The 16901-nt window shown below is 61.0% G+C and overlaps 1 protein-coding gene across 2 annotated transcripts; it reads right to left on the bottom strand.

Moving 5' to 3' along the window:
• Window positions 1-712: 712 nt before the first annotated feature.
• CSF1 (colony stimulating factor 1) lies at window positions 713-8663 on the bottom strand. Of its 2 annotated transcripts, none has more exons than XM_048328220.1 (9): window positions 8574-8663; window positions 7172-7300; window positions 5391-5453; window positions 4936-5115; window positions 4487-4664; window positions 2823-3640; window positions 2523-2578; window positions 2382-2434; window positions 713-2073 (listed from the first exon to the last, which is right to left on the bottom strand). In XM_048328220.1, the coding sequence occupies exons 1-8, from the start codon at window positions 8592-8594 to the stop codon at window positions 2383-2385; spliced, it is 1497 nt and encodes a 498-aa protein (XP_048184177.1). In that variant the 5' UTR covers window positions 8595-8663; the 3' UTR covers window positions 713-2073; window position 2382. The 2 variants fall into 2 exon arrangements, with proteins under 2 accessions (XP_048184177.1, XP_048184178.1); XM_048328221.1 differs by having other exon boundaries at window positions 2823-2950.
• Window positions 8664-16901: the final 8238 nt, after the last annotated feature.

The raw sequence follows: 16901 nt of genomic DNA, 5'->3' as shown, positions 1-16901 counted from the left end.
TCAGCAAACAAAGCAGCAGCTCAGCCCTGGCACTCGCAAAATGCTCCCGGGACCCCATCGTGCCCTTCCCACCCCCTCGGATGAGCCATGGGGGTGTTCACCCTGCACACCCCATGGGCTGTGGAAGGCCCCTGGTATCCCCCTGGAGATGCTGGATCCGTGCAGGGGTAGCAGGATGTGGGGCTCCCCTGCTCCTGGAAAGAAGGAAGGGGAGCCGGGGGAGCGGCGGGGAGGAAGGAAATGCCTCTTCCAGTGCTGTCTCTCTAAGCAAAGTGCTCCAGGAAACTTTGCCTCAAGTGTGTTTGCTTTAAACAGCTGCTTCCCAACCATTGACACAGATTTGGGGGGGCCCAGCCTCAGAGCTGGTGCCAGGAGCTCCCAGCAATGCCGGAGGGAGCTGGGGGCAGGAAGGCCCGGATGCATCCCTTTGCCCTCATCCCAGTGGCCATGAACTCCCACGTGCATCCACAGGGAAGCAGATCAGGGTAAGACTACCAGGGGTCAGCCCCCAGTCACCCCCTCAGGGATGCCAGGGCTGAGACAGGAGAGTCACAAGCTCCAGTCCCCCCTTGCCCCACAGACTTACACCAAGCTACACCTCTCTGTTTATTCATAATATTAAATATACAAGTTGTTTTCCATTATTTTCTTTAAATAGACTTTTAAATGCCTTTGTATAAAATATTTCAGCATTTCATTGTATAAAAAAAAAAACCACACCAAAAAAACCCACCCTGAAACCAACAAAAAACCCCAACCAAACAACAACAAAAAAAAGGCAAAATAAATCCAACGTTGGTAAAGGCAAGTTTTCTCCCCCAGGAGCAGCTCCTCCACAGTGTAAACGGGTGACTTACACCACCAGGAGTTTGGCCCCAGGCTTCCTGCTGCATCAGGGATTTTCACCCTGATTTACACCAGTCCCTCGCCCAGGAACCCTCTCCTTCTGCCAGTCATAAATACACATTATATATATATATATACATATATATATATATATAAACCCCAAATTAATAGTGATGCTTTCTTTAAAAACAGTTGGGTTTGTCCATATTTTCATCCTTCATATAAAAATAATACTTGAAACTCCCAGAGCAGCGCGGCCCACGCTTCATCCGGGGCTGGAGGGAGCCGTTGGATTTTGGGGTATCTCCAGGGCTGGTGCATCCCAAACCAGGCTCTTCCCAAAGCCCAGGAGCGGGGCTGAGCCAAGAAGCCCCTGGGTGCCCAGCTGGGGCAGCTCCAGCTCTTACACCCGCGTGGATCCCATCATTCCCAGCCCCATTCCCTTCTCCAAAGCGCAGTCACCAAAGAAATGGAATCCCAGCGAGGCCAGCTCGCGGCGATGACCCTGCGAGGGGCACACGGCCCCCCCAGAACACTTGTGCAGGATAAAGACTTCCGTCTGCTCTATCAAAAATTAAAAATAAACCCTAACAATAGGAGGATGGGGGGGGACTGGGACGGTGCCAAGGGTCACCCCAAACCCAGCCCCACGCAGGGACATGGGCATGGGAGGGCTTTAAATATTCACAGTGTGAGGGTTTGAGTTGCAAGTCAGGGCTGGGTGTCTCAGGACTGGCCCCCCTGGGATTCAGGATGCTCCAGTTGAAGCCTCAGGAAAGGCAGGGTGAAGGGGGCGATGGGTGCTGCTCCAAACCCAGTCTGCTGGGATGGGAGAAGAGCCAGAGGATTTGGGGAGCTGGTCCCCTCCATCTTCATCCAGCGCCAGCCGTGTCCAAGTGGGATCCGTCATCCCACATCCAGCAGCATCTCCACCATCCTGCTCAGCACCGCAGTGTCCCACCAGCCACCGCTGCCGGCAAAGGCCTGCGGTTATGGTTCCAACACCTTCCAGCCCTTCACTTCCCGGTGCCCGGGGGTCCCACTCAGGGCACATCCCCCCATCCTTTTGTCCCTGCCAGGGAGTTTTTTGCCGTCTCTGGCCGCCGGCACAGGGCAAGGGAAGAGGGAGTGTCAGCATCACGGTGAGACCGCGGCAAGGCTGGCGCGTGCCAACCCTCCTTCCATCCGGATCCGTCCCCCGAGCAGCTTCACATCCTGCCTGGGGCCCTGGGAAAAGGAGGAGAGGGATAAGCAGGAGCCGAGGCTCTGCCAGGGAGGGCAGCGTGGGGAGAAACACACAAAAACCACATGTAAAAACATTATGTATATTAAGAAAGGGCCAGTAATGGATTAACGAGCTGCGAAACCACATGCTGGCAGCGCTGGGGCGCAGACCTGCTCCTGTCCGTGTCTTCCCACCCAGAATTTCCCTGACCGTGGCCAAGGTCAGCACCGATGAGGACAATCCAGGGACACAATATTGTCCTCACAGCTTGGACCGGAGCCCTGTGAGGTCCCACCCAGCCCCTGATCACCTCAGAGATCCTGAGTCTCCAGCTCTGAGCATTCCCTTGCTCCCTGCAGCGCCCTGCGACAGAAAGACAGGGGGTTTAGAGCAGGGTCACCCAGGGTGGGGGTCCCCAAAGCCCCCCCACGCAGGATGCTATCACACCCACCTCCTCTCCGGCTCCTCGGGGTCGCAGCCTCCATCTTCCAGCGGCCGCTCCAGGACCTGTGTGGAGGGAGGGAAATGGGGAGATGAGCCCTGGGGAAGGGGAGGGGGCTGTAGCGGGGTGGGGAGGGGTGGAAATGCCCCAGATAACATCCTCCTACCACACTCAGCACCACCAATTGTCCCCCAGTCTCAAAATCATGGGGAAAATGGGGCTCAACCCACATTGGCCAAGAGACAAGTGGGGAAACTGAGGCAGGAGAGGATCTTGGTGCCCGGGGAAGAGACGAGGCAGGGGTCTTACCCTGGATTTATACTTGTAGAAGAGCAGCCCTCCCGTGGCCAGCAGGACGGCCACCACACTGGCCACCGTAATGTAGATGAGGGGCTCCTGGCGGCCCTCCCTGGCAGGCGGCTCCTTCCTGCGCTGCTCTGCGCCCAGAACAAAGCCAGAGTCAAAGCTGGGCCCGGCCCTGCCGCCATCCTCAGGGCCCCGCAGCCGGCTCAGCCCCCAGCTCCATGCCCTCGCCCTGTCCCTGGGGCCGCCTGGGGCTCGCAGCTCTGGGGCCATCCTGGAGAAGCGGAGCTGTGTGACAGGCTCGGACGCCGCAGCGGGATGGATCCTGGCTCCGCCGCCCGTCGAGCCAGCGCTGGGCGATGCTGTCGGAGTGGTGGTCCTGAGCCCGCTGAGCTGATCCGGGAGGATGGAGCCTCCCCACTGCTGGCCTGGATCCTGAGGCAGGTGGCCGGTGCCCCACTCCACCAGCTCTCCGTCCCCACGGAGGACGGGGATGTCACCCAGTGCCAGGCTCAGCGTCCCGGCCGGATCCTGGAGGGCTTCGGCACTGCTGGCTGGAGCTGTCTGCTTCATCCCGGGGGCCAACGACAGCGCTGTGTCACCTACCCCAGCACCCAGGACCTCCTCGGTCCCTGAGCCCCCGTCCGTGCTACTGGGGGGCTGAGATGGGGCCTCTAAGTCAGCAAGGGCAGTATGGAGGAGGCTGGAAGGGACCTGGGTGCTAGCAGGTGCCATGTCCCTGCCAGTGGCAGCAGAGAGGGAGGGCTGGGTGGCAGAAGGGAGGGCAGGGGACAGGCAATTGCAGTCAGGATCTGTCCCCACACCTGAAAGAAGGAGAGAGAAGAGACAGCCGTGGGGTCACCAGCCTCTAAGAGGGGCACAGCCAGCAGATCTGAGGTCAGGGGCACTGTCCCCGTCCCTCCCCGCAGCCCCAGGCAAGCGGGTCAAACAGCCCCTCAAAAACTGGGAGAGCAAGGGAGAGGCAGGGAACAGGCAGGAGCAGGCAGGGCAGCACGAGGGTGACAAGCAGCATGTGGGACGAAGCAAACCCGAGTCACTGGGTGCCCTGAGGTGATGGCAATGGGTTATTCACAACTTGCAGGAGCCAGACAGCCACGTTTAACGTCCCCCATGGCACAAGGACATGGCACAGCTCCGACACGAGGATGACAGTGAGACGTCTCCTCCATGCAAACACAGCACGGGCGCTCGCGGAAGAGCAGATGGCAACACGGGGCTCTTCCACCCCAGCAGCAACACTCTCCCTGAAGGCTTGGCCAGGGGAAACTGAGGCACGAGGCAGCTGAAGTGACACAGCCAAGGTCATGCAGCGCGTTGGTGGCACAGCTGTCCCTCCATTTCTCCACATTATGCTCCACCCGGCACCGGGGCTTTGAGACAGAGCCAAGCCTGATGTCTCCTCAGTCCCCCTCAGCATCTCCCCCTCGCCTTGCTTCCAGTAGGATTTAGCCCAAATCCCACCTTCAAATGGCAGCCAGCCCCTTCTCCCCTGACACTGATGCAGAGCTCGCTGACACAGGGAAAGGGACCAAGGTGGACACGTGCCGCACCCACGGACACACGGCTCTTAAGCTGCTCCATGCAGGTGAGCCCAAGTCCCCCAGACTGGCACAGGTTTACTGGGCAGAGGCCAAGCCTTGGCATCTCACCTGGTGAGGATCCTGCCTTCCCGGGTCCCAGGCAAGTCCTGCGGTAGACTCGGCTGCAATCCTTCTCAAAAGTCTCCTGGTTCTGCAGCAGACGCTTGATGTCCTGGAAGAAATCCTTCACCAGCACCAGCATCTCGTAGGGGGAGGTGGTGAACTCCTTGAAGCACATCTGTGAGAGCTGGAGGAAGCACCAGGCTCAGCATCGGCTCCATGACTGACTCGGTGTCACTGCCACAGATACCCCAGTGCTCCCAAGGCAGGATCTGGTGGCTCCTCGTGGCTCCCTGTGTCCATGCACACCCCACCTCTGCTCTACTTCATGGTCCTGCCTACACACCCATCCCGGGATGCTCTGGACATCCCATTTCACCCCAGGATGCTACGGAAATCCCATTTCACCCAGGATGCAGACCCAGGCCCAGACCCCCATGAGGTCGGGGACATTTTACCGTTCTCTCCTCATCATCCTCCTCCCTGATGCAGGGGTCCACATTCTCATTGATGTGGTCGTACATCCTGCGCACCATCTGCATCTTCCGGGCGTTGGATGAGTTTTCCTTGAACTCTGTTCGCTCCAGGATCTTGCCCATCAGGGGAAAGGCAGCTTTCACATAGCAGATGGAGTCGTTCTGCAAGGACACAGACCCACCAAAAAGCAACAGCGGTTACTGGATGGGCATCTCACTCTGCCTGGGGGAAACTGAAGCACGGAGGCACAAAATGCCTTTCTACAATCCCACAGGATGCCCAAACTGGGACTTGGAAGCCACCTGGCCAGGTGGGATGCTTGTCTCCTGCAAAGGGAGACGAGAGAGGAGATTGGGGATCTGGGGACCTCCCACCATGCACCAGCCAGCCCTGCTCCCTGTCCCCTACTGTCCCCAGCAAGAAACCACTCACTCACCAGCTGCATCTTGTCAATGAACTTGAAGGAGACCCTGCCTGGGTGCTGCATCTGGGTGTCAGCCTGGAAGGACAAAGCAGCATGTCACCCCACATCCCCAGGGACAGCAGCCTCAGATATGCCATGCTCTGGGCACAAAGGGGTCCCTGAGACCCCCAAATCCGCAGGGCTTGAGGGACTTTGCTCCCATTCCTGCTTCATCCCATCCCATACTCCTCCTCCTCACACAGGCACATCCCTAAGGTCAACGCAGTGGCAGGAGTGAGCTCAGGATTCCTGCTCCCATCAGGATGTTGTACTCCCCGAATCACAGACCTTCTCCTGTCTTTCCCTGCCTGCTCCCACCCCGCCTCTCTTCCTCCTCCTCCTCCTCCTCTTCCTGCCAGCACCACAGCAGAGCCCAGCCCTGCTTAATTCTCCTCGGGTCTCCCCCACACCACTCTCTCCTCTAAAGCCAGGCTGCAAAAGAGCATCCTGCCGTGCAGGAGGTGGCCGTGACACCAGGGTCACACATTCCCCAGGATCACACAATGCCGGGGTCCCACACGCAGGGCTGCCGGCCCCCCATGCCGCGACCCTTTCCAGTGGGAGTAAAAACCCACCCTAACCAAATGCTCCCCCTCCGGGCTGGCATCCCAGGCTGGGAGGCCGAGGGCTGGCAGAATTGCCGGCCGGCAATTCTCCTCCTAGCCTGGGATGCCGTCCCGGAAACAATTGCTCCATTATCCTGCAGGCGCTGGATCGAAGTCCAGCTCCTCCATCAGCGAGGAGAGGGCTACAGTCCCCAGCAGGAAAAACCACATCTTCCATTCAAACCTGCTCCGTCTCCCTTCTCCCACAACCACGGACCCAGTTTTAATCCCTGGGCGGCAGAGCCAAGGCTCCAGGGATGTGGTGTGCAGAGAGGGCTCGGGCAGAGGAAGCCGAGCTCGCACAGAGCGGCTCCTGGCCCCGCAGCTCGGTGGTTAAAGAGGAAGAGGTGAAGCGAGCCCGGACACGGCGGTTACACAGAGCTCGGAGCGAAGCTCTCGGGGACTCGGAGGCGCCGTTCCCGTCTCTCACCCGCACACCCCTCTTGCTGCAGGCAGAATTTAATCTGCGACAACCCTGCAAATCCCTGCGTGCCCCCGATTCCCGCTTCTCCCCTGAATATCCGCGTGATTCCCCGCTCGGAGGTGAGCCAAGGGCCACAGAGAGAGAGATACGGCCCCGGCAGCTGTATCCGATGGTGGCTGTGCTCCGGGGCGGCTGCCAGCACCCAGAGCTGCCCACGGGCCACATGGGATGACGGCCCCATCACCCAGCCCGGTCGTCTCCATCGCCTGGCCGGGCCCCCCTCACTGCCTGCCACCCACCCACAGCCCCGTTGCCAGCCCAGCTTCCAGGCAAGCAGCTGGACTCAGGAATGCAGCCGGATTCCTCTGCTTAACCCCTGCGCAACCGCCCAGAAAACACCACAGCCCGCAGCGCCGGCCCCTCCACTGCTTCCCCAGCGCCCCTGCACCCATCCAGCCTCACTCCTGTCCCCTTCCCGGCCTCGTTCCTGCTTCTGTCTTCTCTCGTCCCTCTTGTCGTCACTTTTCCATGGCCACCCTTGATAAAAGCACAACATCTGTCACCTCCCCGGCGCCCACTGGTCCCTCGTGCCCATGGATGCTCAGTTCCCGGGTACCATCACTTCCCCAGAGGAGCTGAAAATCACCTGGTTTCCTTATTTCAGCACTAAATAAGAGCTGGTTTGTGCCCGTCTGACCCCAAACGAGCCCCGAGGGGGCACTCACCAGCTCCTCCAGCTCGGCCAGGTGCCTCTCTGTGATGATCTGCTGGCAGTAGCTGTTCTGTTCCGTCTCATGGATGCAGAGGAGGAGGAGGAGGAGGGATGACAGCAGGGAGCAGCGGAGCAGGCACACCTGAGCACGACACAGGAGAAGCTTGAAGCAGGGATAACCCACACACACACCAAGCCCCCCTGCCCTTCTCCACCCACCCCCCAGCGTGACCACCTCTGTGGTGGCCGGGGCTTGGCCACGGTCCAGCAGGATAATCCCACTGTGGTCCTCTAACCCCGTGCCTATCCCCATCCTGCTATTTTTAGGAGCACCAGGTCAGCAGGGAATTTCCCAAGGCCCGGTGACACAAGCCTGGATGTGGCTCTTGGCCACCTTCACATTCCCGATCCAGTCCCTCTCCCCTCTCCCACACCATTTCTCCGTCTCTCCTGCAAATCTCCTCCTCCGCCCTGGCTCTCCAGAGCCCATCTGACACACTGACCCACCCATCCCAAAAAATCCTCTTCCCACCCTCCAGACCCCCCCAGCTGCACCCGCCGGGCTCTTTCCATGCAGCAGCTCTGGCTTCGTCCCAAATTTCCCTCCCAATCCCCCTGCAAAGAAGCGGGGAGGCCCCGATCCGTGGCGGAACTCCGATGAGCAACGGGGCTTGCTCGTCTCAGAGCCAAGACTCCCGGGGTGGGGGTGGAGGGGACCCTCGGGTGGGTGTGCTCCCCCGTCTCCCGGTGCACCGGCAGGGAGAGGGTGCCTGGGTGATGGGTGGGGGGGAATTTCCCTTGGATGATGTCCAGGAATCCTCCCCTCTTGTGAAACTCCAAGATGCCGCCTGGGCCACCGCCGAGATGTGGCCACGGCTGAACGGAGCCTCACCCCGCCGGGAACGGGCTGGGGACGGGGCTGGAGCCGAGACTGGAGCCGGAAACGGGGCTGGAGCCGGGGACCGGGAGGGGGACGGGGCTTCACCCCGCGGGTCCGGGGCTGGAACCGAGGACCGAGACGGGGTTGGAGCCTCATCGCGCAGGTCCGGGAATGGAGCCGGGGCTGCAGCATCCCCCCGCCGGGGACGGGGCTCGGGCCGGGGACCGGCCGGGGCTGAAGCCGGGGCTGAAGCCGGGGCCTCCCCACGCCGGGTCCGGGAATCGTGACGGGGTTTGGAGCCGGGAACCGGGGCTGGAGCCGCGGCTTCACCCCGCGGGTCCGGGGTGGAACAGCCAACCGAGGCGGGGCTGGAGCATCCCCCGCCGGGAGCCGGGACCCCCCGAGGAGGGGACCCACCACGAGGGCACGGGGACAACCGGAGCCGCCGCTCCCGCGGGGATCCCGCACAGGTGGCAGCGGGCGCCGGGTTGAGGGGGGTCTCCGCGGCCGTGGGTAGCGGGAGGGGCCGCCGTACCTTGGCTCCGAGGCGGGGCATGGGGGCTGCCGTGGGGCCAGGGCCGGGCGTAGCGGGCGAGACGGCAGCAGCGGCGGGGCCGAGCGAGGCCGGGCTGAGCCGCCGCCGCGGCCGCGCTCCCCTTTATAGCGCCGCGGCAGCATGTGGTTTATGAGAAAGCGCTGGCTGGCGGCCAGGCCCCGCGGGGCCCGGGCCGGCCCGGCACCGGGCGGGCACCGGGCGGCACCGGGAGGCACCGGTGGGTCCCACAGGCACCGCTCGGCTCCGATCGGAACCGCTCGGGTCGGGCTGGAACCGCTCGGGTTCGATCGGAACCGCTCGGATCGTTCAATCGGTTCGACTCGCCACCGCTGCGGTCGAATCGGTACCGTTCGGGTCGGGCTGGAGCCGCTCGGTTACACTCGGATTGGCTCGGCTTAGTGGAATCGGATGGGGTCAGCTCGGCACGGCTCGGGCCATTCGGATCGGATCGGCACCGCTCGGCCCGAGGCACTGTGTGTGCGAACCCCCCTCGGCACCCGCACACGCGTGTGTGCTCACACCTGGGCACACACACAGATCTGCACACCAGGGACAGCCACCAGCCCGGGATGTTCACGGTCACCCCGGGCACTGATACCCATGTGCACACACAGCCCTGAGCCTGGCACACGTGTAGGTGCACGCTCACTTCAGGGCACATGTGCACACAGAGATGTGCACGTGTGCACACGCCAGGGACCCCTTGGGATGTGTACCTGTGCGCACACCACACCTGTGTACGTGTGTGGTCACCCCTGGGCACTTGTACCCTTGTGAACATACACGCACAACCCCCCTGGATGTGTTTGGACACCCCTCAGAACATGTCCCTGTACACACACAGAGTTCTGGGCCTTGCACATGTGTGTGTGTGCTTGCCCATCCCTGGGCACATGTGCACACACACACACACGTATGTGCACATGCCAGGGATGGACACCCATCAGAACACGCAGGGATGGATGCCTCAGAACGGTGTGCATGCACAGATCCATGTGCACAGATGGATCCACGTGTACAAGCAGATGCATTTGTATGGATGTGCATGGACAGATGTTTGCACACATGTGCGTGATAGATCCGCACGGACATGGACAAATCCGTGTGCAGGGATGGATCCACATGAGCCCAGACACATCTGTGTGTGTGGATGGGTCCATGTGTGCATGGATGGATCCATGTGTGTACAGATGGATCCACATGTGCACAAGCAGATCCGTTTGCACAGGTGTGCAGGAGGGATCTGTGAGTGCACGGATCTGTGAGGGGCTGGATGCGGGGCCAGCAGAGCCATGCAACAAACCCCATTCTTGGCTTTGGGATTTTCCTCTTCGCTGGCTGTTTGTGTTCCAGGCGACTGGAAGTGATTAGTGGCCACGAGGTGATCCATGGAAGTGCCAAGCACTCGGCACTCTGACAGGAAACAGAAAGTAAACTGCCCCACAAACACAGTGGGATGCAGCTGCAACAGGGGATGGTGACAACGGGGCCACGTGTGGGTGACAGCCACCACATCCGAGGGACCAGTGGGATCTGCTCCCCAGGGCCGGAAATGCTGCTGGGGTTGCAGAAGCTGCAACCTGATGGGTTTTCTTGGAGCTGAGAGGTGATCCCAGTAACGGAGAGCTGGGATCAGCGACCTGGTGGAGGAGTTGGGGGAGAGCTGGGAGCCAGCTGGAGTTGGGGACAGCAGTGACAGCCCCGAGATAGTATCAGATTTGCACCAGCGCATGGGCGCATGGGTCTTGTCACCCACAGTGTCCCTTAGCAACAGCAGCAGATAAACATCTGAGGGTGCTGAGGGTGACGGGCCTGGGAGGGAGGGCACTGGGTTAGAAACCAGCCATCCTCCCAAAATAACCCCTTTCTCCCCAAAACACTGAGAGATTATCCACATTTTTCACCACGAGCTATTCTGGGAGCCTCACAGCCCCCACGGTGGGAGGACGCCAGAGTGGGCACCAAGGGACACAGCGGGTGACGCCAGCACCGGGGGTGACTCACGGGGACCCCGTGGCGAGACCATGGGCTGCTCATCTCCCGCACACTCATCCCCCTCTGCTTTAAAGGGACCGGAAAAGTGTCATATGCTGGGTCATGGGACAAGCTATGGGGCAGTGGGACAGGGGGGCAGCAGGAGAGCGGGACAGCAGGATGGAGGGATGGGTTAATATTAATCCGCCTCATGCGTGACAGAGGGCGAGAGCAGCATCCGCCTCTTTTTTTTTGGCAGGGAAGTGGCTTTTACCCCTCCTCCCTTCCCAAACCTGCCGAAATCCCTGAGTCACGGGGCAGAAGTGGGGCTGGTGGAGGGTGGCAGAGGTGGCAGCAGCTCCGTGCCCACACCACAGCTGGAAAAATTGGGGGAGGCAAAATTTAGGGTGGTTGTCCCTTCCCCAGTTGCAAACTGGGACCAATGGCACTGTCACCACGCTGGTGCTGTGCAGGAGTGACCCCTCACCCCCCACAGCCATGGTCAGCCAAGGGGGAAAAGTGAGATGAGTCCATGGGGCATCCCGGGGATCCCCGTCTCTGCTGGCCCCAGCCAGAGGGATGCAGGGCTGAAGGCGAGGCAGTGCAGGATGTTCCCGGATCCAAAGGGCCTGGAGCAGACACCGGCACCATCCCCACGCAGCCACATCTCCGCCAGGTTAGAGCATCCCCGGACCTCAATTCTCCTGCTACAGCGATTCCCTCTCTTCCCATCCCCCGTGGGAGCGGGAGCACATCACAACCAATCCCTCATTTTGGGAGGCTTTTTCCAGCCAGCAAGTCCCAAAGCAGGGATAAAGCCTGTAGCATATCCAATCCCCCCAGCTGCATCCTGAGACCAGCCTGGGGCTGCCTGTCTGGAGAAAGTTATTTCCAGCAGGAAAGTGTTGCAAGGTCTTAATCAGTTCCTTCCCGGTGATTCACCGTAGGGCCAGGATGCTCTCCCACAGTCTCCTGGGTGCTGCAGCTGAGCCAGGACCCCCCCCAGCATGATCCGAGCTGGAGCGATGAGTGCCCAGGCTGGAAATCCCCGTGGGAAGGTCCCGAGCCGGTTCCTTCAGGAGTGGAGGAATGTGGGTTGGAAGGCACTTCCCCCCAGCCCGCTGTCGGGGGGGGGACTCAGGATGTCCTGATGAGGCTGGAGCCTTCATCCCACAGCAAACCCCCCTCTTCCTCCCCTCCATGCCTCTCCTGCTGCCTGCCCCACGCTGGGATGCTCTGGGACATCCCACCCAGCCCCGATCAGGGGGGCCATCACAGGGCTCCCCCAGCAGCAGCCCCCTCGCCACGGGGTCAGCACCCACGGGAGCAGAGCACTGGCCAGATCCAGGCACAGGGAATTCGGCCAGGCTGGGAGCGAGGGAACCGCAGGGTCAGGCTGTGTCCGGCGCCTGCGGAGAAAGTCCCTTTCCAGAGTTATCATAACCCGGGGTCCAGCTGTCCTCAACCACAGAGGCTCTCGGGAGACCTCCCACCACCCCCTGGCACGTGCTCGGGGGTCCTTGGGCACAGATAAAGCCCAGCCCTGCAATTGGGAAGGGGTGCCCATGCCAGGGGTGGTGCCAGGTGGTGAGGGGGGACCACAGATGGGTGATAGCCCCACATGGGTCACCGGCATGTCCCCAGCCCTCGTGGCTGTGGCTGAGTCATGTCAGGCTCCAGCTCCACTCCTCCCTCCACCGAGGAATGCAGCCAGAGCCGGAGCCAAAAGCCTTCCCAGGCAGCTGCCCACGGGCACCCACAGACTCTGGGGGAGGTGTGGGCGATGGGGCAGAAGGTGCCACCAGCAGCAGTTTCAGGGTGGCAACAGCATGATGCCCACCCTGTGGCATGTCCAGCTCCAGGGGACTCCCCAGCATCCCCAGTACACCCTGAACAAGCGCCCAGTGTGCCCCGTTCCCCGCTTGGCACCACCCGGAGCTCACGGCACAGTGCAGTGTGGATGCAGCCCTGGCACCCCCAGCTCAGCCCAGCTGGAGCCAAGAGGGTCCTGACCCATGGGGGAGGGTCCAGGGGCAGCTCTGGGAGCAGCTGGGCACAAGTGGGGACAGCTTGGGAACAGCTTGGGAATGCTCCAGGGCAGCCAGGCCTCAGCGCCGTGCTGTGGGAACCCACCCGGGGGGTTCCTGTCTGTCACCACAGCCAGGAACAAGGTGACACCCAAACGTGCCAAACCCTTACTGGGATGCCACAACCCTCGGACCGTGTGATGGACGGAGGCAGCACTGTCCCTGACCTCAGCACAGGTCTGGGGGACTAAATCCCACTCTCGCCACCCCAAATTTGGAATGTGATCCCCACACGTGTCCGGCTGCAGGCTAATGGGGTGACAGCCCTGTACCACCCGCCAATATGGGGCTGGAGTGGGTGTTTGGAGCCACCGAGCCTGAGCCATGGAGCTGCTGCCGGGGCGTCGCAGGGAGAGTCCAGAGCCAGAACAGAGGAGCTGTTTGTGCTCCCACCGGGGCCGGTTGTTTATCGGCAGCAGAGCTGTTTACATCAGCCACTGGCCGCGATCTCCGCCGCGGACACCCAGACATGGGGCCCAGCCCCGGCTGCACCCCGCGGTCCCCAGGTGCCAGCGGGGCTTTGCTGGGAAGGAGGGGAAGCAGGGCTGAGGGCTGAGGCTGAGTCACGGCCTTATCTTGCTCCACACCCGACAGCAGGACCCGGCCCCGGGAGCTGCTGAGCTCCTTTCCCTGCTTGTGCCCATCCTTGAAATCTGGAGGACCCCCAGCCCTAAGGGACATCCTTGTCAGCCAAAGGACACCTGGGGGACAAGGAGTGTTCTCACAGGGCACGGTGGGGCTTATGCCCATCATATTCCTCACTGCGGATGGAGGGGGACAAAGATGGGCAGACAGACAGAGGACTGGACAGACCCCCAGCGGTGTGTAACCTCCATCATTTCGTTCCCTGATCCCCGAGGGGCAGCTGGGGGCTAATGGGGACAGGAGGGGACAGCACTGCCTTGCTGCTGGGGAAGGAGCCCTCGCCTCCCAAAAGGAAGTAGCTCCTGCCAGGAATTCGAGGCATTGCTCAGCTCCAGGCCATGGATCAGCTGTTTGGCTGCTCGGAGCCTGTTTTTCATTAGCAGCAGTGATTTTAGCACCGTGAAGCTGCCTCCTCCCTCCTGCCAACAGCTCCAGGACGGCCTTAGGAGAGCTGGAGCCCTACCTGGAGATGGGATGTGCTGGCATGTCAGGGGATGCCAGGAGTGGTTTATCCCTGATAAGCCTTGGCTGTGGGAGCTGTCAGTGGCTCACCTGAATCCAGCCCTTTCCCATGGCAGGACTGAAGTTCAGGCAGGTTTGAAGAGGGATGGGGGTTCTGAGGAAGCTGGTTGTGGCTCTGCACCTGGATTCATCCCTTTCCCATGGGAGGGATGAAGTTAAGGTTGGTTTTTGGAGGAATGGAACTCGTAGGGGAGCCGCAGGTGGCTCCATGCCTGGATCCATCCCTTTCCCAACACAGGGATGAAGTTCAGGCTGGTTTTTGAAGAGATGGAGCTGCCAGTGCCACAGGAAACACACCCTGCCCCCTCAGCTATGCCGGCAGCCCTGGCTGGGGCTGAGTGGTTCATTTTGGGCTGAAAATAGGAGATTTTAAATTTGCAAAGGCTAGTGGGGTAGGGGTGGTGATAAGGGGGTGAAGAGGAGTTTGGGGGCCTTGCACTTCTCCAGCGAAACGCTGCACTTGGTGAGGGTCTGGAATCCACTCAGGTTTACCAAAAGCATCTTTTCGGCTCTGGAAAGCCAAATAAATGGGAGACAAACATCAACTCCAACCTCCTGCTCCAAGGCAGCCCAGGTCTTGCCATCATGAGAAGGGACACATCAGGATGTAGCACGGACACAACCGTGCCGGCACCTCCCGGTGAAAATCCACCAACCACGTCCCGCTCCCGCCGCTCCCACGCTCCCGGCCAGCGCCGATGCTAAATCCGGCCTTTCCCATCTCCCTCACAGCTGGACGAGGAGCTTCCATCTCCATCTCAGTGGCCTCATCTTCACTCCCAGGGGACATTCCCCATCCTCTTCCCCCCACTCATCACAATTCCATCCCGTGCCAGAACAGAGCTGAGCAGCTCGCAGGGATGGGGTGAAATGCCTCCAGCTGCTCCTATGGGATTGGACACTCAAATGTTGATGTACTTGCTGCTTTCTCCAAGGAAACTAACAGTCCTTCCAGCAGGTGAGCTGCTTCCCTGCTCATCCAGGCACCAAGAGCCCCATCCAGCTCTGGGCAGCATTGGTGCTGTGGATGCAAGGAGGTGGTCTGAGGATTGCTGGGAAGTTTTGCTCATGCAGAACTGGTCAGAAATAGGGTCCCACAGCAGTTTTGGGGGGCTGCAGTCATGTTTAGAGCAGGAGATGTTTCGGGATAACCAGGATCGCCCTGTTCCTGGCCCATCCCGTGCATGTGCCCGGAGGCCACTCATGCACCTACGCCAAGAGCATTGGATCATCCCCGGGACAGCACAAACAACCTTCAGCCACCACCAGAAAAACACAGGCTGATGCATCTTGGCGTGTGCTGCTGCGCCTCCACCCATCATCCCGCCCGGCAGCCCCCGGGATCGCCGGCAAAACGGCTCCTCAGGCCCCTCGGAATCCTCAGAGCAACACACCGCCCCAACAGGGGGGTGGAAATTGTGCCCAGAGAGGCTGGAGAGAACAAAAACATGATAAAAAACCTGCCTGCGCTCTTGTGGCCCTGGAGAGTGGGCGATGCTCAGGGGACCCCTGACCCTGAGTATGGGGCATCTTCCATGTGCTTGGGGGCGAGGATGCAGGATTGGGGCCGGGATGCAGGACTGGGGCCAGGGTGCGGAGTGCATCCAAGCCCTGGAGAGTCAGCAGCTCCCAGCACAATTCCTCACACCCATAGGAATGTAATGAACCAGGGATCTTGGAAAGGGTCAAATTTAGGGCCTGAGATGAGCCAGACGAGTCCCATCTCAATGAGGAGAGCGTGAGGCAGAGCCATGGCATCCCAAACCACGGGGAAGGGGCTCCGCAGCGCTGCCCCGCCCAGCAGTGCTGCAGAGTCAGTCTGCTGCCGCCACCCCCGCTTCAGCGCTTGGAATTAAGAATAATCCATCAGAATTTCATCCCATGGCTGCTGCTGCCGCATCTGGAAGCTGCTGTGGGCTGCTCGTAGCTGTGCAGCATTTCCAAGGAACCACAAGTTTTCCATCCTCTTTTGATTAGCGTGTGGTTCCCGCCCCGGAGCCCCAGGCAGGGCCAGCAGCCCCACACTCAGCCAGGGACCTCGGCCGCCATATCCTGAGAAGTCCCCAAGCAATCGTGGGCTGTTAAAACTCCTGATGTCCCCCTGGCTGGGCTGTGCCACTCCCCAGGGACAGCTCTGCTCCTGATGGAGGGTGGTGGCACAGCAATGGGGACCTGGCTCCTGTCAGCAAGGGATCCTGCTTCCCAGAAGCAGCCCCAGCATGGGGCTCAGCAGCGAGAATTGCCCCATGTCCTCTGAGGCTGCTCCACAGCCTCTCCCCAAGGACTGGGGAGCCCCTGGGTGTTCCTATCACCCCTTCCTGGGGAGCACCCGGCTGCAGAGAGGACACTGTCACCTGACAGGTGGGACAAAACCCCCAGGAACTACTGACTCTCAGGCCCCGGCCACCCAACAGGTTCCTCCTGCTGTCCCCGTGTCCCCAAGCCCTGCCCATCCCTGCTCATGGCGCTCCAGCAGCAGCTGCTCCGCCACATCTGGGGCTGATTTTCGATGTGAAGCCGCACTCGCCTCTGGGATACTGGAACCGCGCTGGGAAAGCCGGCGGGAGCAAAGGCAGCAGCCCGAGGGCTGGCTCAGGATGTGGTGGCTTGACTGGGAGGAAAGTGGGGCTGGAGGGGCAGTGGAGGCCCCGAAACTCCCCCCCCCACCGCACTGGCCAGAACCGGCTGTGGCCCTGGGGACGGGATTACGCCGAGCCGGAGGCATGTCCTGCGGTGAGCCCAGTGCTCCATGACCTCACCACCACGTGCCTGCGACGAGGAAGGAAAAGAGGAAACTACGTTTTTTCAAGAATAACTTTTGCCCGAGCTTTTCCTGGGGGGTGAGAGTGTGACCCGTGGCCAGCACCACTCACCCTTTCCGCGAGAGCATCACTCCGGGGTGACAGCCCAGCCTCCCAGCCCACACACATCCCAGGATGCAGGGATGGGCACAAAGAGCTGCAATCCACCTCCCCAAATCCCCCTCTGCCTTGTCCCAGCAGCACAGACACCCCTGTCATGGCAGGGGTTGTCACCCATGGGTGCTGCACCCCCCACCCATTGCACATCCTGGGTGCCT

The sequence above is a fragment of the Corvus hawaiiensis genome, chromosome 24, assembly GCF_020740725.1.
Source record: "Corvus hawaiiensis isolate bCorHaw1 chromosome 24, bCorHaw1.pri.cur, whole genome shotgun sequence".
In the NCBI taxonomy this organism is placed as follows: Eukaryota; Metazoa; Chordata; class Aves; order Passeriformes; family Corvidae; genus Corvus; species Corvus hawaiiensis.
Note: the sequence above shows the minus strand (reverse complement) of the source record. Positions and strands in the feature narration are given on the sequence as shown.